At 41.7% G+C, this 23,094-nt stretch overlaps 1 protein-coding gene across 7 annotated transcripts in view; it reads right to left on the bottom strand.

Annotated features, from left to right (window-relative positions):
* LOC106084839 (uncharacterized) overlaps window positions 1–23,094 on the bottom strand; it is a 299,433-nt gene that overhangs the window by 44,406 nt on the left and 231,933 nt on the right. For 5 of the 7 annotated variants that reach the window (XM_059366723.1, XM_059366722.1, XM_059366724.1 and 2 more), the window contains 5 exons: window positions 8,295–8,433; window positions 8,088–8,163; window positions 7,881–7,999; window positions 7,595–7,809; window positions 6,901–7,143 (listed from right to left, as the gene is read on the bottom strand). In XM_059366723.1, the coding sequence (XP_059222706.1) occupies window positions 6,901–7,143; window positions 7,595–7,809; window positions 7,881–7,999; window positions 8,088–8,163; window positions 8,295–8,433 (792 nt within the window). The remainder of the gene's footprint in view (window positions 1–6,900; window positions 7,144–7,594; window positions 7,810–7,880; window positions 8,000–8,087; window positions 8,164–8,294; window positions 8,434–23,094) is intronic. The other 2 variants (XM_059366725.1, XM_059366728.1) reach the window with 1 other exon arrangement.

Raw genomic sequence — 23,094 nt, 5'->3', positions numbered from 1 at the left:
TTGGCTACCGAAAGTGGTCTAGGCGTATATCCGAGCAAGACAGAAGTAGTTCTTTTCAGCAGGAGATATAAGTTACCTACAGTGGCACTCGTCTCTTTGGGAGGAGAGAATGTTCCATTTACAGAAAGCGCAAAATGCCTGGGTGTTTTGCTGAACAGGAAATTGAACCTCAAATCTAACATTTTGGAAAGGGCAAGAAGGGCAACTCTTACCCTATACACCTGCAAGAGAGCCATAGGCAAAAGTTGGAAGTTTAGACCGCACGTTATGCATTGGGTATATACTGCAGTTGTCAGACCTATAATACCATATGGTGTTGTGGTTTGGTGAACGGCTCTTCAAAAGCCCACCTGCTGTTCAATACTCAACCGAATCCAAAGGATGGTTTGTTTGTGCATTACAGCCACACTGAGGACGGCACCATCTGATGCACTGAGTTTAGTGCTACATCTAATGCCTCTGGACATTGTGGGTAGCAAATTGCTGCCACCACTACCGTGAGGCTAAGGGAGCTTTATCTTTGGTCATGTGGCGGCTTGTTAACCTTGATATACTGTCCGACGTTCTAGGCAGTCTAGATTACACCCTACCTGACCCGGTGTGCCATAGGGACAGTGGTACATCCAGTACCATGTCATAACGACAACTGGTATAAATACCTTATTAGACAGCCAGGCAACCATCAAATCCCTGGGAACGTATTTCGGAACTCGAAAACTGTCCTCGACTGTCGGAGATCTCTCAATGAGGTGGCTGAACAATTCAAAATTCACATAGATATCCCGGGGAATTGTAAAGCGGACGAGCTTGCGAGACTAGAAACTACCGTAAACATTCCAGGTATACTAGAATCTGTGGGTATGCCTCTAGCGACATGTTGGCTAAGTTTTCAGGATCAGGCCTAAAAGGCAACGGATAGATGGTCACAAAGAGGGGGCTGTGAGCATTCCAAAACTATGTGGCCTAAATTAGACTTGAAGAGGTCTCTCGCTTTACTGTTAGTGACTAGAAGACAGACGTCTCAATCATTGTGTCCGTCATGACAAGTCGCTGTCTAATCGGAAATCATGTTGACAGACTTGTAGAGGTCTACCGCTATGCTGTCATTGGCTAGAACAGATGTCTCAGTCTTTGTGTCCGTCATGGCAGTGAACTGTTCAATCGGAAAACATGCTGATAGACTGAAGATGTGAAAGTTCGGATGTGAAAGTTCGGAAGTTGTTGGGCTTTTTATAGCTATCTGGATGGTGGTTTTTATACCCAAGCCGGGGAGCATAAACCACAGTACGACGAAGGATTATAGGCGTATTAGTCTGTCAAGTTTGTGCTGAAAACACTGGAAAAACTGATTGACCTGAAGGTGAGAGGCGTACTGACGACGGAAACCATTATTGGGGTACAACACTCATACTTCAAAGGTAGGTCGGTTGAAACGGCCGACAGAAGGTGTACACTTTGGTGCCTTTCTTGGATATTGGGGGGGCCTTCGGTTAGAATAGTTTATGTTGAATAGAAGGTGCGGATATTAAACCGCCCCATGCCACTGTGGACATACATTTAAGCCAGTACACTCGAAAAAGAAAATTTTAAATTAGAAGTTTCACGCCCCTAAGTTGGTTCATAACTGGTATTGTGTCCCCACCTATGTCCTATGTCCCGGTTCTTTAAGCCGCGAAAGCGGGACAATGATAGAGGAAATGCTCCAACATCTCATCATCTTTCCCATGTACCCTACACATGCCATCACTTGCTGCACCGATTGTGTATAAGTGAGCTTGAAGTCCTATATATGCCGTTATGATACCAAAAGCTATACTGGCCTCCATCTTACTTCCTTTCAGTAATAAGCCTCGCCTTCTCGCGATCTGGATCCCCCCATATGATTTTCGCCGACCTAACTTAGCAATACCTACACAAATGGCGTTAACGGATGACCTCATCAGGGACATCGTTGACGAGGAGAAGATAGCGTCGGCGTTCCGGACTATCCGGCCATTCAAGTCGGCCGGACCTGACGCGAGATCATGAAAGGGTCATTGAGAGGGTTATCGCGATGGGCTACCAGAAATGGGTTGAAGACCAACCCAGGGAAGACGAACCTGGTGCTCTTCACGCTTATATATAAGGAGTTCAGACTCAAATCCTTGGACGGGATCATTCTGCGGCTGTCGAAGGCAAAGTACCTAGACATAGTCCTCGATTCGGAGGAACACCGAGGAGAGAAGCCGTTAGGTATTGCGCGCTTTTTACTCCTGCAATAGGATGTTCTTTAAGAAGTCGGGGGTAACCCCCATCATGGTTTATTGGATGTATACGGCCATCTTGAGACCAGTTCAGACCTATGGAGCACTGATATGGTGAAAGGTCGTAGAGAAGAGCACACGTGCGAGGGAGTTCGTTAAGGTCCAGAGACTGGCCTGCGTCGGGGTCACAAGGGCACTGTGATCCGCACTGCTGGCAGGCCTGGAGGCAATGATGGATATGCAGCCCATTGAGGTCTATATTGGGAGTTGCGCCGCCAAGATCGCGCTAAAGCTGAGGGAGGTCGGTATGCTGAAGAGGACGGTTGTGTTATAGTTCGATTTTGGGTGTTATGGGTGCGGAGGGTAGACTGAGGAGGATCTCCGACTACCCGGCAACAGTGGCGGCAGGAGTTAGGGCCGTCCTCATTCGTTTTCCTGGGAGAGATGAATGAAGGGCTGAATGAACCTGTACTTGAGGAGGATGAGACCTCAATCTTCACCGATGGCTCCAAGATGGAGTCAGGGATTGGGGGTCTACTCTGAAGCACACAATATCGGTATGTCTCTGAGACTGCCGGTCGAGTGTATAGTCTTTCAGGCAGAGAACTGTGCCATTTCAGTGGTCGCAAGGGAAATTCTGGTAAGGGATTTACAGCCTTCGAATTTATGTGCACAGTATGGCGCTCTCAAGGCCTTGGGGTCGAGGATGGTGAGGTCGAGATGCATGGCGGATTATTTGGAGTCCCTGGATAGGCTCCGGCTCCACGATGTGACGCTGCCATGGGTTCCTGGGACATGAGGGCATTCCAGGAAATGAGAAGGCGGGCGAGTACCCCAGGAGGGATTCGTCTGTGCCGGGCGGACCAGTCACCGGTATTAACTACGTGCCATTTGTCGAGCTACTGAACACATTAGAGGGTATGGCCAGGGCGTCGTCGGTGGAGAGATGAGACTCTGTGGATAGTTGCCGGACTGTTAAGGCGCTCCGGCCTGTCATCAACCGGAGGAGGATGAGGGAAATGCTGGCGTTCGATAAGAGGTCGATGAGTACCTTAACAGGGGTTATAACCGGGCACTGGAAGTTTCCTCCATGAGGATGAAGAGGAGATTATTGAGCTGTATTCATATCCGGGTTTGCAGGTACGTAGGTTCTCTTTTCCGGCGAGCCGTTTCTTTTGTGAACTGGGTGAACTTGCGAGCGTATATCTGGTAGGTCTCCAGAAATTTGTTGAAGCAACTGGATGAATCTGACGGGGGCACACTAAGCTCCGGCCTAAGTACATCCGTGCTTTTGTTGGGTGGGGGTTAAGGATGCATATATGATAGCTATATCTAAATCTCTGCCGATTTCTATGATATTAACTAAAAGAGTCGAGAGTCATAAGAAAATCCTTCCTGCCAAATTTCGAGAGAATCGGTTGATAAATGAGCACTTTATTGCAATATTTCTGAGAATCGAATGAAGCAGCTATATCTAAATCTGAACCGATTTCAAGCAAACTTCTCAGATATTGTGGTAGTCGTCGAGGAAAGCGTTGTACAAAGTTTTGGCGAGATTGGTCAATAAATGCGCTTGCAGTGGCTCTAGAAATGAAAATCGGACGATATGTATATATGAGAGCTATATCTAAATCTGAACCGATTTCTACGAAATCCACCAGAAATGTCAAGAGTCTTAAGAAAATCCTTCCTACCAGATTTCGAGAGAATCGGTTAACAAATCAGCACTTTATTGTAATATTTCTGAATATCGGACGAACATATATATGGGAGTTATATCTAAATCTTAACCGATTTCGTGCAAACTTCTCAGATATTGTGGTAGTCGTCAAGGAAAGCGTTGTACAAAGTTTTGGCGAGATTGGTCAATAAATGCGCTTAGAGTGGCTCTAGAAGCTGAAATCGGGCGATATATATATATGAGAGCTATATCTTAATCCGAACCGATTTCCATGAAATTCACCAATAATGTCGAGAGTCATAAGAAAATCCTTCTTGCCAAAATTCGTGAGAATCGGTGTACAAATGACCATCTTATTGCATTATTACTCAAAATCGGACAAACATATATATGGGAGCTATATTCAAATCTGAATCGATTTTTGCCAATTTCAATGGTTTTCCTCTCTATGCCGAAAAATATGCCTGCACCAAATTTTAAGACGATCGGGTGAAAATTGCGACCTGTAATTTGTACCCAAATTAGCATGGACAGACAGACAGACATAGCTAAGTCCAATCAGAAAGTGCTTCTGAGTCGATCGGTATGCTTAATAATGGGGCTAGCTCTCTTCCTTCTGGGTGCTACTAACAAATTCACTAACTTATAATACCCTGTACCACAGTAGTGGTGTAGGGTATAAAAACATTAAGCCAAATGGGGGATATGGGCTTTGGAATTTTGGAACTCGAGGGGTTTTTCTCATGTTGTAATAAAAAATTGCCTATTTTGAAGTACCTATGGCACCCGTTTAAGTTGGCATATCCTATTCAAATCCATCCATCTACAATATGTCTTCTTCACAAAAAAGAAGAAAAATTAAGGTATTAAAGCAAGTTTTTCACTAAAGACTAATCAATGAAAATCCTATTTTGACAAAAACAAAAAAAAAAAAAAAAAACATTTTTCACATTTTTGACTTCCAAACTGTATAACTTTAACTGAATAATCAGATGTTGAAATTTTTTGCGTCAAAGTCGTTGCTAATTTTGTCACGAACCCAAATCATGGATAAAAATGAAAATGAAACCACCAATGCTCTCGTAAATTGCAAAATACGAACCAGATCTCAATCAAAATTAAGCAAAATCGGACCACAAACGATGAGTTGGTAGACCCAACAAATTTTCAACATACCGAGGTGGCCAGCTTTAGGGGCCTGCCAGAAGGGGCCTGAACAACCTAGGGCCTTGAAGTTTGCGCATGATTTCGCTACCTCAGCTCTAACCATTCCAAATTTCAAAGTGATATCTCTACCCGTTCACACACTTCATATATTTTTATACCCTCCACCATAGGTATACCCCCATCCTATGGTGGAGGGTATAAAAATATATGACGTGTGTGAACGGGTAGAGATATCACTTTGAAATTTGGAATGGTTAGAGAATGGTTTGGTCATTCTGTTTGTAACACCTCGAAATATGCGTCTAAGACCCCATAGAGTATATATATAGTCCTGATCGCCGTGACATTTACATTTATGACAAGTCGAATTAGCCATGTCTGTCCATCTGTCCGTTCATCCGTCTGTCTGTCGAAAGCACGCTTACTTTTGAAGGAGTAGAGCTAGCCGCTTGAAATTTGCACAAATACTTTCTATTAGTGTAGGTCGGTTGGGATTGTAAATGGGCCAAATCGGGCCATGTATTGATATAGCTGCCATATAAACCGATCTTGGGTCTTGACTTCTTGAGCCTCTAGAGGGCGCAATTCTCACCCGAGTTGGCTGAAATTTTCTGTGGGGTGTTTTGGCATCACTTCCAACATTTGTGCGAAGTATGGTCCAATCGGTAGATTTGGACCCGAACCCAGTGGAGATATTTTAGACGTCAGGCGGACTTTTTTGTGGGGATTTTTGAACACTATCGAGCAAATTCGGACCACAGACGATGAGTTGGCAGACCCAACAAATTCGTTATCAGACTCAAAATCGAAATACTGAAGTGACCAGCTAAAGGAGCCTAGACAACTTAGGGCCTTGAAATTTTGCACATGATTTCGCTACCTCAGCTCTAACCATACCAAATTTCAAAGTGATATCTCTACCCGTTTGCATACGTCATATTTTTAACTAGTTTTTTTCATTTCTATCCCACTGTGCGTTGTGTAAGACGAACATTTTGTTATTTTGCTTCGCAAAAGACTGAATTTCTCTGGGCCATAGCCAAAAAATTTCATGAATGTTTGGAATCGGGTTTTTAACAGCTGGCCATGACAACCCCTAACAACCCTATATTATCCGCAGAAAGGGGCAATGATGCGTTTTTAATTGTACAATATTTAAGTGGAGGTTACATAAAATATATTATTGATATATAGAAATATTTGGTGTGAGCACAACATCAAGAATTTGCGTAAAAAAATTGTTTAAATTACATTTGTCTGGGAGGAGGTAAGGAGGTGTATGGTGTCAAATGGTGTCTAGTTTTATATCTCTTTTACAAAAAACACCATGAAAATGTCAAAACTTGTACAGGGTTAGTTGTTACAAAAAGGCCAAAGAGGTAGAGAGTGAATGACAAAAAGAGACACAGATACGCACACACACACACACACACACGCACACACATTGAGACAACATAGGAGATATAGTTGGAGAGTTAGAGTTAGAAAGAGAGCGACAGAGATATAATTAAGGGTTTTGGTTTTTTAAAGGACTTTGGGTATAAAAATAAATTCGAATTCGTTGATAGAGTGTGGATTGAAATTATACTAGAGAAACAGAGAAACAAATGTGGATAGTGGATGTTAAACGGGAGTGGTCAAATGTTTATCCAAAGTTTTTGGTTTTTTTGTTTTTTGAAAAAGTTTGGCTAAAGCATTTCTTTGGATTGTAGGTTTTTTTCTTGAATTTTTGCAAATAGTGAATTTTTAGAAATTTGCTTTTGTTTATTTCTGTTTAGTTTTTTAATTTTGAATTTAGCCTAATCTTACGTCGGGGAGGCGGTCGTAACAGATCGTCAAGTGAAAATGTACGCGCTGCTGCCCCTCCCCCTCCAGGTACTGGATTGGGGCTGCTGAGGCTCAATAACGATGGTTTTCTTATACCCAATCTGTTGAAGATGGAACGCGGTGCGCCCGGTGCGTTATTAACAGTCGATTGTGGTATGGCAGTTGTAAATTGTAATTGCTCGCGCAGTGATGTGTGATGATGATGTCCATGTACTGAACCAGGTGCTGTTGTACGATTTGAGAGAAAAATTTGAAAAGAGAAATTTCACAAAAAAAATTTATTAAAACACATAGAAACATGGTACGAATTGAGTTATGTTTTTGTTATTAAAATTGAGAGAGTATAAGAAAGTAGTGGTAGCAGTTTGAACGTAAAAAAGACCATCACAATATGAGGTAACAGTAGAAATTCATATCATGTCACAAAAGTTTTAGGAATAAAGGAAATAGAAAATAGTATGAAAAAGGAGTAAAAAAGAGAAAAAAAAATTTAAAAAATAGGTGTTATATTTCGTAGGTATGTTTTTTTTTGGGGAGACAACAAAAGACAATTATTTACAATAGAGTTATTCTTTGGTTTTGTGATTCTTTGGAAATGACAAAATTTTTAAAAATAAAATCGACAATAACTTTTCTTAATTGCCATATTTTCTATGACAATCTTTTGCCAACTTACGCCTATTACGATCAGCTTCCTCGGCCAATAATTTCTCAATTTTCTCCGGAAAATGTCTTTTCGCACACCATACCAAACCAATAACAGCCAGAACCACAAAAACTGTAATAAGGCCCAGCCAGAAGGGCTCCTGCAGCATACGCTCCGACAATGGCTTATAGGGAATGTGCAGCATGCGTTTCTCACAGCGATGACCCTCCCACCAGGCATAGCAGCTGAAAATCGCAAACACACATCAAAATCAGCTTTAGACTCCATAAGGGTTGCTAAACAAACAACTACATACCGACAAAAGAAACCGCCATTCTTCTCAATGCAAATGCCACGTCCTTCACAGGGATTTTCGGAGCAGGGTTTCTGTTTCTGTTCGCATGTAGTGCCCATATAACCCGGTTGACAATGACACTATCAGAAGGCAAGTAAGAAACATACACCAAAAATTGAGTTATACACCCATTTAGGAAAAGAGAATTTCAATCTCGCTTTTGCTTACCTTGAAATTAGTGGTTGTCAGCTCACATCTGCCAAATACACAAGGATCCAGTTCGCACATGTTGAGACCACAAAATCTACAAAACACACCCCAAAATAGCAAAGAATTATATGAGCTCATCTATTGTGTTGTGCTAAGAGGGGGACTAAACATTTGCTTGCAAGTGGGGAAATACATAGACATGGGGTAGTGAATGTGAATGCTTACCTTCCCGTGTAGTGCCCCAGGCATTGGCAGTAACTGCTTCCGTTGTTTGCAATACATTTGCCATTGTATTGACAAGGATTCGGTTGACATGATTCGACACTTTTGTCTCCAGATACTAATTTAATTTTGTAATTATTATCTGCAAAGAAGGGTAATAGGTAAAGGAAAATGTAGAAAATAATATCCTTACTAATTAATATACAATATTATTATACCCTACACCACTACTGTGGTACAGAGTATTATAACTTAGTCAATTGGTTTGTAACACCGAAAAGGAAGAGAGATAGACCCATTGATAAGTATACCGATCGACTCAGAATCACTTTCTGATTCGATTTAGCTAGTCTGTCTGTCCGTCTTTCCATGTTAATTTGTGTACAAACTACAGGTCGCAGTTTTCATCCGATCATCTTCAAATTGGGTACAGGCATGTTTTTCGGCCTAGAGACGAAGCCTATTGAAATTGGAAAAAATCGGTTCAGATCTGGATATAGCTGCCATATATTTGTTCGTCCGATTTTCAGTAATAATGCAATAAAATGGTCATTTGTTAACCGATTCTCTCGAAATTTGGCAGGAAGGATTTTTTTAAGACTCTCGACATTACTGGTGAATTTCATGGATATCGGTTCAGACTAAGATATAGCTCTCATACATATATATATTGCCCGATTTTCACTCCTAGAGCCACTGCAAGCACATTTATTGACCCATCTTGCCAAAATATTGCACACTGCTTTCTTCGACGACTACCACAATATATATAGAGTTTGGTCAAAATCGGTTCAGATTTAGATATAGCTCCCATATATATGTTCGTCCGATTTTCACTAATAATGCAATAAAATTGTCATTTTTTAACCGATTCTCTCGAAATTTGGCAGGAAGGATTTTTTACGATTCTCGACATTACCGGTGAATTTCATGGATATCGATTAAGATTTAGATATAGCTCCCATATATATGTACGTCCGATTTGCAGTAATATTGCAATAAAATGGTCTTTTGTTAACCGATTCTCTCGAAATTTGGCAGGAAGGATTTTTTTACGACTCTCGACATTGCTGGTGAATTTCATGGATATCGGTTCAGATTTAGATATAGCTCTCATATGTATATATCGCCTGATTTTCACTCCTAAAGCCACTGCAAGCACATTTATTGACCAATCCTGCCAAAATATTGCACAACGCTTTCCTCGATGACTACCACAATATATATGGGGTTTGGTCAAAATCGGTTCAGATTTAGATATAGCTCCCATATATATGTTCGTCCGATTTGCAGTTATATTGCAATAAAATGGTCTTTTGTTAACCGATTCTCTCGAAATTTGGCAGGAAAGATTTTTTTACGACTCTCGACATTACTGGTGAATTTCATGGAAATCGGTTCAGATTTAGATGTAGCTCTCATATATATATATCGCCCGATATTCACCCATAGAGCCACTGCAAGCACATTTATTGCCCAATCTTCCCAAAACTTCGTATAACGCTTTCCTCGACGATTGCCACAGTATCTGAGAGGAGATGTTCTCTTGACTCTCAATATTTCTGGTGAATTTCATGGAAATCGGTTCAGATTTAGATATAGCTCTCACATATATATATATATATATATATATATATATATATATATATAATATATATATATATATATATATATATATATATATATATATATATATATATCGTCCGATTTTAACTCCTAGAGCCACTGCAAGCACATTTATTGACCAATCTTCCCAAAACTTCGTACAACGCTTTCTTCAATGACTGTGACAGTATCTGAGAAGTTTGCTCGAGATCGGTTCAGATTTAGATATAGCTCTCATATATATGCTCATCCGATTTTGAGAAATATTGCAAAAAAGTGATCTTTTATTTTCCGATTCTGTCGAAGTTTTGCAGGAAGGATTTTTCTTATGACTCTCAATATTACTGGAGAATTTAGTAGAAATTAACCCAGATTTAGATATAGCTGTCATATATGTATATAGCTCCCATATATACGTTCGTCAGATTTAGGGTAATTCGCCATAATGTTGTCATTGTGTCAACCATAGTTTTTACAGTTTGAACATATTTGCTCGTTTTTTTCTCTTTTTTTGTAAAGAGGACATATGGCAGATGATTAAGATATATCAACTAAAACGGGTGCTATGTGTACTTCAAAATAGACAATTTTTTATTAAAAATTCCAAAAACCCACGTCCCCCATTTGGGCACATGTAGTTTACTCCATATGTCTCCTAAAAACATGCAAATTTACTAAAAAATGCCGATGTAGAAACTATCTTTGTACATAATGGGTATTTTAGAGATTTTCGTTTAGAAAAAATAGGCCAAAATTTATTTTTATTTCTTTAAGGACACTTTTGTCTGCAAAATTCAAAAGAAGTTGTGAAAATTTCTCTATTTGTTTTTTTCTTACAATTTTTTCAATCTGTACCAGAAAAGAGTTACATCTAACCATTCTCAAATGGCATATATTTTATTAGTCTTTTTTCGATTTTCTCCTACTGCTTGTCAGACGGGCTCGAGCAATCATCCATAATCGTGTTAGGGATGCCTTTATATATGGTGCGGAAAGTGGAGTCATCTATCTGTTCTGCTAGTGCTGCGACACTCTCTCTCTCTCTGGTCATCACTAAACCTCGAGTGTCAGAGTTAGCACTAAAGTCTCCCATGACTATGCAGTTTTCGCCCACGTGCAGTGCTCCACTGGTGGTCACTGTAGCGCAGAGGTTAGCATGTCCGCCTAGACGCTGAACGCTTGGGTTCGAATCCTGGCGAGACCATCAGGAAAAATTTCCATCTACAACTTCTCTACAAAGAGGTGGCGCACTGCGGCATGCCGTTCGGACTCGGCTATAAAAAGGAGGCCCCTTATCATTGAGCTAAGAACTTGAATCGGACTGCACTCATTGATATGTGAGAAGTTTGTCTCTGTTCCTAAGTGGAATCTTCACTATTAGTGAGACAGCCGGGGGGACATAAGACACTTGTATGATATATACTTTATATAGTTCATTCTCAGTATCATCCAATCTGACAATGATGGTCTGCAGCTCTAAATCGTCTCTTAACCTCTGGTCTGGTTCATTCTCAGTATCATCCAATCTGACAATGATGGTCTGCAGCTCTAAATCGTCTCTTAACCTCTGGTCTGGTTGCATCATCTTGTATTGCACCGAACGATGGATTATAAATGCTACGACTCCGCCATTGCTTTTTACACAGTACAACCGCACGATGCTGTATTCGTTAAACCGGCTTAGGGTGTTGTCGTTAAACTTCGTCTTTTTAATCGCAGCAACCCTGCTGTGCCTATTCATAAAAGCAACAACTTTGTTGTTGACCATTGTTGCGTATGAGTACTAAATACGGAAATTCCCTTATAACATAGCACTCATACGCACCAGTGGTCTTGTATTGATATCTTACAGTACTTTGTGTATTGCCCGGAGGTGAAAAAACTCTCGCTTCAAGCTTTGAATTTTTCGGATCTGAGCACACTAAGGGACTTGGAAATTTTAAAAATCCTCTGCCGTCTTACCTGGCGCTGCACCAGTCAAAACTTCTTTTGTCTTGAGGGGGTTTTTTCGCCTCTCTGCATTGAGGCCCTTGACCTGGTCTGTTTGTCGACTTTTTGCTGAGGCTGTATCTGTACGAAATATTGACTGTCTTCGGCACAGTGTTCTGTTCTACACATAAACTCGTATCATACGAATAAAGAATTTTTTAAATATCATGTTATGCAAATCCCACAATTCATTGAGCTGTCTCTTATCAAAGCTATAAAAGACAGTTTATCCTATAGTCCATTTCTAGCCTACTCCAAAAAGGCTTTAACATACTTAACATAGTACTTATTCCGAGATACGGAATTTTTTTTTAGGAGCGAAATAGAAACACGTCCACTCCACTCAACGGCTACGATTAACTCCTTGAAATTTGTAACTCCTCGAAATATTTGTCTAAAACCCCATATATTGGGTTGCCCAAAAAGTAATTGCGGATTTTTTAAAAGAAAGTAAATGCATTTTTAATAAAACTTAGAATGAACTTTAATCAAATATACTTTTTTTACACTTTTTTTCCAAAGCAAGCTAAAAGTAACAGCTGATAACTGACAGAAGAAAGAATGCAATTACAGAGTCACAAGCCGTTGAAAAAATTTGTCAACGCCGACTGTATGAAAAATCCGCAATTACTTTTTGGGCAACCTAGTAGATATATATTCTTGATCGTCATGACATTTTAAGATGATCTATAGTAAAGCTAGCTACTTGAAATTTTGCACAAATACTTCTTATTATTGTAGGTCGGTTGGGATTGTAAATGGACCATATCGACCCATGTTTTCATACAGCTGCTATATAAACCAATCTTGGGTCTTGACTTCTTGAGCCTCTAGAGAGCTCAATTCTTATCCGACTGGGCTGAAAATTTGCATGACGTGTTTGGTTATGATATCCAACAACTGTGCCGTTCAATGGTTCAAATCGGTCCATAACCTGATATAGCTGCCATATAAACCCCTCTTGGTTCTTGATTTCTTGAGCCTCTAGAGGGCGCAATTCTCGTCCGATTTGGCTGAAATTTTGCACGTGGTGTTTTGGTATCAATTTCAACAACTGCACTAACTTTGGTTCAAATCAATTCATGTTTTGATAATGCTGCCATATAAACCGATCCTGGGATTTGACTTCCTGAGCGCAATTCTCGTCTGATTTAAGTGAAATTTTGAACGTTGTGTTTTGGTATCACTTTCAACAGCTGTGCTAAGTAAGGTGAAATCGGTCTATAACCTGATATAGCTGCCATATAAACCGATCTTAGGTTTTGACTTCCTGAGCCTCTAGAGGGTGCAATTCTTATCGGATTTGGCTGCAAACTTGCAAGAAGTGGTTTATAATGACTTCCAACAACTGTGTCAAATATGGTTTTAGTTGGGCCATAGCCTGACATAGCTGCCATATAAACCGATCTGGGATCTTGACTTCTTGAGCCTCTAAAGGTCACAATTATTATCCGATTTGCCTTCAATTTTGTACAACGACTCTTCTCATAACCTCCAACATACGTGTAAATTATGATCTGAATCGGTTTATAGCCTGATATAGCTCCCATATAAACCGATCTCCCTATTCTACTTCTTGGGGCCCTAAAGGATGCAATTTTTATTCAAATTGGCTGCAATTTTACAATTCATGTTTTTATCATATGTTGGCCTAAAAAGAAATACCAGGAAAAGAACTCGACAAATGCGATCCATGGTGGAGGGTATATAAGATTCGGCCCGGCCGAACTTAGCACGCTTTTACTTGTTATTTATAAATTACTAGCTGACCCGGGCCCGCTCCTCTGCGCCTTCTTTTACTTTATATGGAACAAAAGTTTCCTTGGAATATTTATTTTCGGCAATTAAAGATCTTTTAGTGAAATACCATGCTAACTTGACTAACAGTTTAGCAATATAAGTGCCTTTATCTGAATCCCATATGATATTTATTGGTCTACGAATTTAAGTTTGGATGTAAGGTGTACTCCATTCTTAAAATACTTCATTTCAGCCCGAGTGGTCTTTTCGAGTGGTGTTTTCGGGGGAGAGGTGGTCCCCCAGATACTTGGCCCTGAAAAAATATCAGCATCGTGTTCTTCTCTCAAATACCATTTATTTAAACCCCACATTGCCATTGGCTTAAGAGGAGTTTACAGGATGAGGTGTCCCCCAAACACATGGCCCCAAAATAGGTTATCAAATTGAGCCACATATTGGTCGAAAAAATTATTCCCTTTGGGCGTGCTTTGGGAAAGGGTTGATGCCATGGTCCTAAATACACTGACAACATAAGCCTTGTTTGCGATAGATGAGCTAAGGAATGCAGCACGCAGCCTTCAGAGCGAAAATTCTCCCGTCACGACGGAATACCGGCTGAGGTCACCAGGCACATAGGTGAAAAAGGACCGGAATTTCGGCGCATATCTGTCCTCTGTATGCTGGACACGGCCAGCAAGATTTGGAGCGATTTCGAGCGAATTATAAAGCCACGGCTCTAGGACGCCATCATTGAGGTAGGTGGATTTTTAATGAGACAACGTGGCAGGGATATCCACAATCGGAGCTCTCAGAGATGTGGCGGAGATAGTAGAGGTGGCCAGGCAAATAAACCACTATTCTAGGCCGATTGTTCTCTTAGCAACACTGCATGTGAAGAATGTATTCAAAAGCCTCAGATGGTTTGACGTCCTTCAAAGACTGGCAGAGAACTTTAATATACCGGACCTATGATACAAATTTCAGTTCGATAACCTTATTAGAAATATTTTTGTCGCTCCTTCGCATACGTAAGCGTAACCACAGTGCGCTGTTTAGACTTTTTTTTTATAACAGTTCCCTTAAGTAAGTGATGTCCAACTATGCTGGCCACCAAAACCCATTTCCTAATCTCATCAACAGAAGTAAATGCTACTAAAACCTTTGAAATAGTGAATAAGGGTATCACTTAAACTTATTTGATATGACATTTGGTTTGGTAATTTTGCGCTTTTCCATTCAGTTGGACATGTTCGTGTGGTTAAAATCGCCAAGAGGAAGTTTGGAAATGCACCACACGCTACAGTGTTAATTTAGTTTCAGTGAAACTTTCAGCTGTAGCATAAATTATGTTTTTACGCTGGAAATCATCAAAGTTGAAATTGCTTAGAGAGCGACTAAGCTTAATCTACTGAAACGACAGTGTGAAGTGTTAAAATCATGCCAAAAGGGACTATAAAACCAGTAAGGAAGGGCAAAAGTCGGGCGGTGCCGACTGTATAATACCCTACACCTACCCTATAGGTACAATGTGGGAGCTATATCCAATTCTGAACCGATATTGTTGGACCTCGGCGAGGAAACATTATAGCATATTGCCCAAAATCTGACAAACATATATATATATATAGGAGCTATATCTAATTCTGAACCGATTTCGAGCAAACTTCTCAGATAATGTGGTAGTCGTCGAGCAAGGCGTTGTACAAAGTTTTGGGAAGATTGGTCAATAAATGCGCTTGCAATGGCTCTAGGAGTGAAAATCGGGCCATGTATATATATGAGAGCTATATCTTATTCTGAACCGATTTCCATGAAATTCACCAGTAATGTCGAAAGTCATAAAAAAATCCTTCCTGCCAAATTTCAAGAGAATCGGTTTACAATTAACCATTTAATGCATTATTACTGAAAATCGGACGAACGTATATATGGGAGCTGTATCCAAATCTGAATATGGGAGCTGTATCCAAATCTGAACCGATTTTTTCCAATTTCAATAGGATTCGTCACCCCATGACGTAGTGCCGTATTCCCGCCGGGAGTCGTCTCACGTCACTAAAACCAACTTAGCCACCACATCGCCTTTGTCCTTCAGATATAAGAGACGCTGAGCCTGCGAACATACCCACGTTACGTCTGCCTATGACCATCACCTCGTGACTTAGTGCCGTATCCGTGCCGTGAGAGAACAGCATAGCCAGCATCTCGCCTTTGTCTTTCAGATATAACAGCCGCCGAGCCTGCGAACACACCCGCGTGCCGTCTGTCTACGACCATCACCTCGTGACTTAGTGCCGTATCCGTGCCGTGAGAGAATCACATCTTCGAAACCAGCATAGGCAGCACATCGCCTTTGTCCTTCAGACATAAGAGCCGCTGAGCCCGCGAATACACCCGCGTGTCGTCTGCCTACGACCATCACCCCATGACTTAGCGCCGTATCCGAGCCGTGAGTGAAGCATGTGTTCGAAATCAATACAGCCAGCACATCGCCTTTGTCCTTCAGATCTAAGAGCCGCTGAGCCCGCGAATACACCCACGTGTCGTCTGCCTACGACCATCACCAAGTGATTTAGTGCCGTGTCCGAGACGTGAGTGAACCCCGTCTCGGAAACCAACATAACCAGCGACTCGCCTTTGTCCTTCAGACATAAGAGCCGCTGAGCCGGCGAATACACCCACATGCCGTCTGTCTACGACCATCACCCCATGACTTAGCGCCGTATCCGAGCCGTGAGTGAAGCATGTGTTCGAAATCAATACAGCCAGCACATCGCCTTTGTCCTTCAGATCTAAAAGCCGCTGAGCCCGCGAATACACCCACGTGTCGTCTGCCTACGACCATCACCAAGTGATTTAGTGCCGTGTCCGAGACGTGAGTGAACCCCGTCTCGGAAACCAACATAACCAGCGACTCGCCTTTGTCCTTCAGAGATAAGAGCCGCAGAGCCTGCGAGTACACCCACATGCCGTCTGTCTACGACCATCACCCCATGACTTAGCGCCGTATCCGAGCCGTGAGTGAAGCATGTGTTCGAAATCAATACAGCCAGCACATCGCCTTGTCCTTCAGATCTAAGAGCCGCTGAGCCCGCGAATACACCCAAATGCCGTCTGTCTACGACCATCACCCCATGACTTAGCGCCGTATCCGAGCCGTGAGTGAAGCATGTGTTCGAAATCAATACAGCCAGCACATCGCTTTTGTCCTTCAGATCTAAGAGCCGCTGAGCCCGCGAATACACCCATGTGTCGTCTGCCTACGACCATCACCAAGTGATTTAGTGCCGTGTCCGAGACGTGAGTGAACCCCGTCTCGGAAACCAACATAACCAGCGTCTCGCCTTTGTCCTTCAGACATAAGAGCCGCTGAGTTCGCGAATACAACCACATGCCGTCTGTCTACGACCATCACCCCGCGACTTAATGCCGTATCCGTGCCATGAGTGAACCACGTCTCCGAAACTAGCATAACCAGCACCTCGCCTTTATCCTACAGATCTAAGAGCCGCTGAGCCCGCGAATACACCTACGTGACGTCTGCCTATGACCATCACCTCGTGACTTAGTGCCGTATTCGTGCCGTGAGAGAAACACGTCTCCGAAACCAGCATAGCCAGCAGCTCACCTTTGTCCTTCAGATCTAAGAGCCGCTGAGCCGGCGAATACACCCACGTGCCGTCTGCCTATGACCATCACCTCGTGACTAAGTGCCGTATCCGTGCCGTGAGAGAATCACGTCTCCGAAACCAGTATAGCCAGCATCTCGCCTTTGTCCTTCAGATCTAAGAGCCGCTAAGCCGGCGAATACACGCACGTGCCGTCTGTCTACGACCATCACCTAGTGATTTAGTGCCGTATACGAGCAGTGAGTGAACCCCGTCTCGGAAACCAACATAACCAACGACTCGCCTTTGTCCTTCAAACATAAGAGCCGCTGAGCCCGCGAATACACCAACACCAATCAGTATAGCCAGCACGTCGCCTTTGTCCTTCAGATCTAAGAGCCACTCGGCCGCGAACACACCCACGTGCCGTCTGCCTACGCCATCACCACATGACTTAGCGCCTCATTCGAGCCGTGAGTGAGCCCCGTCTCGAAACCCAACATAGCCAGCATCTCGCCTTAGTCCTTCAGTAATAAGAGCCGCTAAGCCCGCTAGTACACCCACGTGCCGTCAGTTCACGACCATCACCCCGTGAATTTGCGCCGTGTCCACGTCGTGAGTGAGCCACATCCCCGAGACAACCACAGCCAACTCATCGCCTTTGTTCTTCCGACACAAGAGCCGCTGAGCCCGCGAACACCCATTCGTACCAGGAGTCTACAATCACTTCCCTGTAAATTCGTATCGTACCCACGCCGTGAGTGAATCACGTCTTCGAGAAACCCTTAGCCAGCATCCCCTCCTTCGTCCCTCCGACGCAATTGCCCAAAAAGTAATTGCGGATTTTTCGGTCGGCCAAATGAAGTTGATGATGACCAAATCAAAGCATTAATCGAATTGGATCGTCATGTTACTGAGCGTGAGTTAGGAGAGAAGTTAAATATACCAAAATCAACCGTTCATTGTCACATAAAAAGTCTTGGACTGGTGAAAAAGCTTGATATTTGGGTACTGGTGAAAAAGCTTGATAATTGAAAGAAATTCATTTAACAAACCCAATCAACGCTTGTGATATGCACCTTAAACGCAATGAATTCGATCCGTTTTTAAAACGAATCATAACTGGATATGAAAAATGGATTGTTTACAACAACGTTAGTCGAAAACGATCATGGTCCAAGCATGGTGAACCAGCTCAAACCACTTCAAAGGCTGATATCCACCAAAAGAAGGTTATGCTGTCTGTTTGGTGGGATTGGAAGGGTGTGGTATATTTTGAGCTGCTTCCAAGGAACCAAGCGATTAATTCGGATGTTTACTCTCAACAATTGGACAAATTGAATACAGCCATCAAGGAGAAGCGACCAGAATTGGTCAATCGTAAAGGTGTCATATTCCACCAGGACAACGCTAGACCGCACACATCTTTGGTCACTCGCCAAAAACTGAGTGAGCTTGGCTGGGAACTTTTGATGCATCCACCATATAGCCCTGACCTTGCACCATCAGACTACCATTTATTTCGATCTTTGCAGAACTCCTTAAATGGTAAAACTCTCGGCAATGATGAGGCTATAAAATTGCACTTGGTTCAGTTTTTTGCAGATAAAGGCCAGAAGCGTGGAATACTAAATTTGCCAGGAAGATGGCAAAAGGTTATCGAAGAAAATGGCAATTATATATTTGATTAAAGTTCATTCTAAGTCTTATTAAAAATGCATTTACTTTCTTTTAAAAAATCCGCAATTACTTTTTGGGCAACCCAATATTTATGTCATTCCGATAAGACCTTATTTGGAAATACCTGTTATAGGCTGTCATGGTACGGTACCTCATAAATGTCGCCAGCATTGGGAGGGGATAACCACCGCTGAAAAATGTTCTGATATTCTTACCAGGATAAAAACCCAGGTGTTCAGCATCACAAGCGGACATGCCAACCTCTACGCTAAGGAGACCTCCAAGCCCTTAAAGGGCGTTTTTATAGCTCAATTTTAATGAAATGTTAATCATTGAGTTGTGCTATACACCTGTAAATGCAAATTTTGCCCATGAACATTCCACTAAGGAACAGGGGCAAACTTCTCACATATCAATGAGTACAGTCGGATTCAAGTTTAAGCTCAATGATAAGGGGTCTCCTTTTTATAGCCAAGTCCGAACGGCGAGCCGCAATGCGACACCTCTTTATAGAGAAGTTGTACATGGCATAGTACCTCACAAATGTCGCCAGAATTAGGAGGGGAAAACCACCGGTGAAAATTTTTTTCTGATGGTCTCGCCCGGATTCGAACCCAGGCGTTCAGCGTCATAGGCGGACATGCTAACCTCTGCGCTACGGTGGCCTCCGGGTATAATCTGGATCAGACTATATTTGAATTAACCACCTGCCATATAGACCTATCTGCTAATTTAACATCTTGAACCCATCCAAAGGCGTATGGATTAACCGATAGGTGGTTTTATGGCTAAAGGTAATGTTCCATCCAAATCGGTTCATATAAAGATATAGCTCCCACATAAATATTTTGTCTTCAGTACCCTCAATGCTAGTCTGATATCTCAGCAAATGTGGAAATCAAAATTTTGGGGGCGAATTACCGCACGCGTAAAATCTTTCGAAATCACTCCATAAGGAACAGAGGCAAACTTCTCACATATCAATGTCCGATTCAAGTTTAAGCTCAATGTTAGGGGGCCTCCTTTTTATAGACGAGTCTGAACGGCGTACCGCAGAGCGACACCGCTTTGAGGAAAAGTTTTTACATGGCAAAGTACCTCATTAATGTCGCCAGCATTAGGAGGGGATAACCACCGCTGAACAATTTTTTTCTAATGTTCTCGCCAAGATTCGAGTCCAGGCGCTCAGCGTCAAAGGCGGATATGCTAACTTCGGCGCTACGATGGCCTCCTCCGATATAACATCCATTAAATGCGAGATGAAATTTCAATCTATACGATAGCGCACTCGCTCATACGCGGTTATTGGACCCCTGAACCGGTTTAAGATAGCTGTCATTTGTTAACAAACTAAACAAATATGACACAGAAATGTTCAGGAGTTCGCATATGGTAGCAACATAAGCCAACATGTTGATCTCTAGCGAGTGGATTTGATTTTTTTTCACCCAAATAGTTTAATTTATGAGATTGTTTGCAAACTTTTGTCAGGTGTTTGTAAACTTTTGAATTTTCCTCTTTGAAACTATCCACATAAAGCAGAAAATCGGCGCAACGCTTTAAATGTGCAGGAAACGTTGTTTTCATACTTCCAGCAATGTAACAGGGAAAACATTTTTCATCTTTCTTTATGCTATGCATGTAGTATTAAATGGATTTTTCCCTCGAATGCAAATGGAAGGCAACAAAAAACATACGTCACAATCTCTTGCATAAAAATGTCTTGGCTGAACCGAAGCGGAAGTTTACGGAACTGTAGCAGGAAAAATGCATGCAGAAATTTTTGTACTGTCAAAGAAATTTACATTTATTATGTGATGATGGTATTAATGCAAATTGCTGTCACGCAGGTTTTAATACAATTTAACAATTTTCGTTAGTAAAGAAAGGAAAGGAAGAATGTTAAGGTGTTTTTTCTTTGATAAGTTTACTTAAAGACCTCATTTAATGGCGTATATTTGATAAAGAGATGATTATTGCAGTTTTAACGTTAAGGGTAAACAATTTTGTGTACAATTGCAGCAATTGCAGAAATTTTAAAAAAATGTTTGTTGGATCAATAGATTTTCAAAATTCCTTGATACTAATTAAACTATTGGATTGCCCAAAAAGTAATTGCGGATTTTTTTTCAAAAGAAAGTAAATGCATTTTTAATAAAACTTAGAATGAACTTTAATCAAATATACTTTTTTTACACTTTTTTTCTAAAGCAAGCTAAACGTAACAGCTGATAACTGACAGAAGAAAGAATGCAATTACAGAGTCACAAGCTGTGAAAAAATTTGTCAACGCCGACTATATGAAAAATCCGCAATCACTTTTTGGGCAACCAAATATTTTCCGATTTCGCTCAAATTTGGGACACTGAGTTTTGTAAGAGCCTTGGGCATCCTTCATTGTGTTAGGCTCTTCGAAAACTTTCTGCAAATTGGCCCTGATCGGTCCAGATTTGGATAGCTGTCATATAGACCGATCTCTCCATTTAAGGTTTTGGACCCAAAAAAGGCACATTTATTGTCCGATGTCGCCGAAATTTGATACAGTGAGTTGTGTTAGGTCACTTGTTATCCTTTTTCAATTTGGCCCAGATCGGTTTAGGTTTGAATATAGTTGCCATAGAGACCGATGAAACACATTTATCGGGAAATTCTCCAACGGACAATGTGGCGACAGAAAAGGTTGTCACTGATATGCAATCGTTGGGGGCTATTGGGGAAATTGTGTCTGAGCCGAAAATCCTTTGGGCGATAAGAAATTTCGACTCCTTTAAGTCACCTGGCCCGGATGATGTATCACCATTTGAATTACAAGCTGTGTTTGATAGACTGATTCCCTAGCTTAGGGAGATATACGGCTTGTATCAGAATGTCATATATACCTGTGGGATGGAGGGACACGAAGGTCATTTTCATTCCCAAAACAGGAAAACTCTACAACACGAAGGCGAAAGATTTTCGTCCTATTAGTCTGCCATCCTTTATGTTGAAGTCTTTTGGGAGGTTGATAGAAACATATCTTAAGGTAAAGATTCCTATAGATCGCCTGTCGCGGCAGCAGCATGCTTATAGTAAAGGCAAATCCACTGAAACAGCCCTTCACGACCTAGTCGACTACATGGAGGGTTCTCTCGCTGTCAAGGAATACACAATGGTAGCATTTCTTGACATTGAAGGTGCTTTCTATAATGTAAAACCGACGTCAATCATGAAGGAGTTGGAGTTTCTAGGCATCAACTCTATCGTAAGAAAGTTTAGTAATAACTTACTTACTTAAAGATGCATTACGGCGGCTTGGGATCTGTGGGTCTAAAAAGATGGGTCAGCATAGGTACACCTCAAGGAGGTGTACTGTCTCCTCTACTTTGGAATATAGCCATTAACAATTTATTATTGTCTTTGGAAGAAAAACTTGTTAATCACGTGGCAATTGCGGTTATGGTAAAGTTCCCCAGCACTCTAAGAGATACACTTCAGGAAGCTCTATGTGCAACAGCAAAGTGGGCTACCGAAAGTGTTTAAGGTATAAATTCGTGCAGGACAGAAGTAGTTCCTTCCAGCAGAAGATACAAGTTGCCTACACTGGAACCTGTCTCCTTAGGACGAGAGAATGTTCCATTTACAGAAAGGGCAAAATACCTGGGTGTTTTGCTGGACAGGAAATTGAACTTCAAATCCAACATTTTGGAAAGGGCAAGAAAGGAAATTCCTGCCCTATACACCTGCAAGCGAGCCATTGGCAAAAGTTAGGGGTTTAGACCACGTGTCATGCATTGGGTATATATTGTAGTTGTCAGACCTATAATGCTATATGGTGTTGTGCTCTGGTGGACGGAGCTTCAAAAGTCCACCTACTGCTCAATACTTAACCGAATCCAAAGGATGGCTTGTTTGTGCATCACAACCGCATTGAGGACTACAACATCTGAAGCACTGAATTTAAAGATACATTCTACGCCTCTGGACATTGTGGCTAGACAAATTGCAGCGATCACTGCCGTGAGGTTAAGGGAGCTTTCTCCCTACCTGTATTACACCCTACCTAAACTGCTTTTTAATAAAAAATTGTACTTTTGATAGAAAGGATTGAAACTATGATATCCCTGGTAACAGAAGTTACATAGATTTCTATAAGGATGGTTCCAAACTAAACGACCAGGTGGGCTTTGAGGTGTACTCTAAAG

This window comes from Stomoxys calcitrans, chromosome 4 (assembly GCF_963082655.1).
Source record: "Stomoxys calcitrans chromosome 4, idStoCalc2.1, whole genome shotgun sequence".
Lineage (NCBI taxonomy): Eukaryota > Metazoa > Arthropoda > Insecta > Diptera > Muscidae > Stomoxys > Stomoxys calcitrans.
The sequence above is the reverse complement of the archived record's forward strand: the minus strand, read 5'-3'. Positions and strand labels throughout refer to the sequence as shown.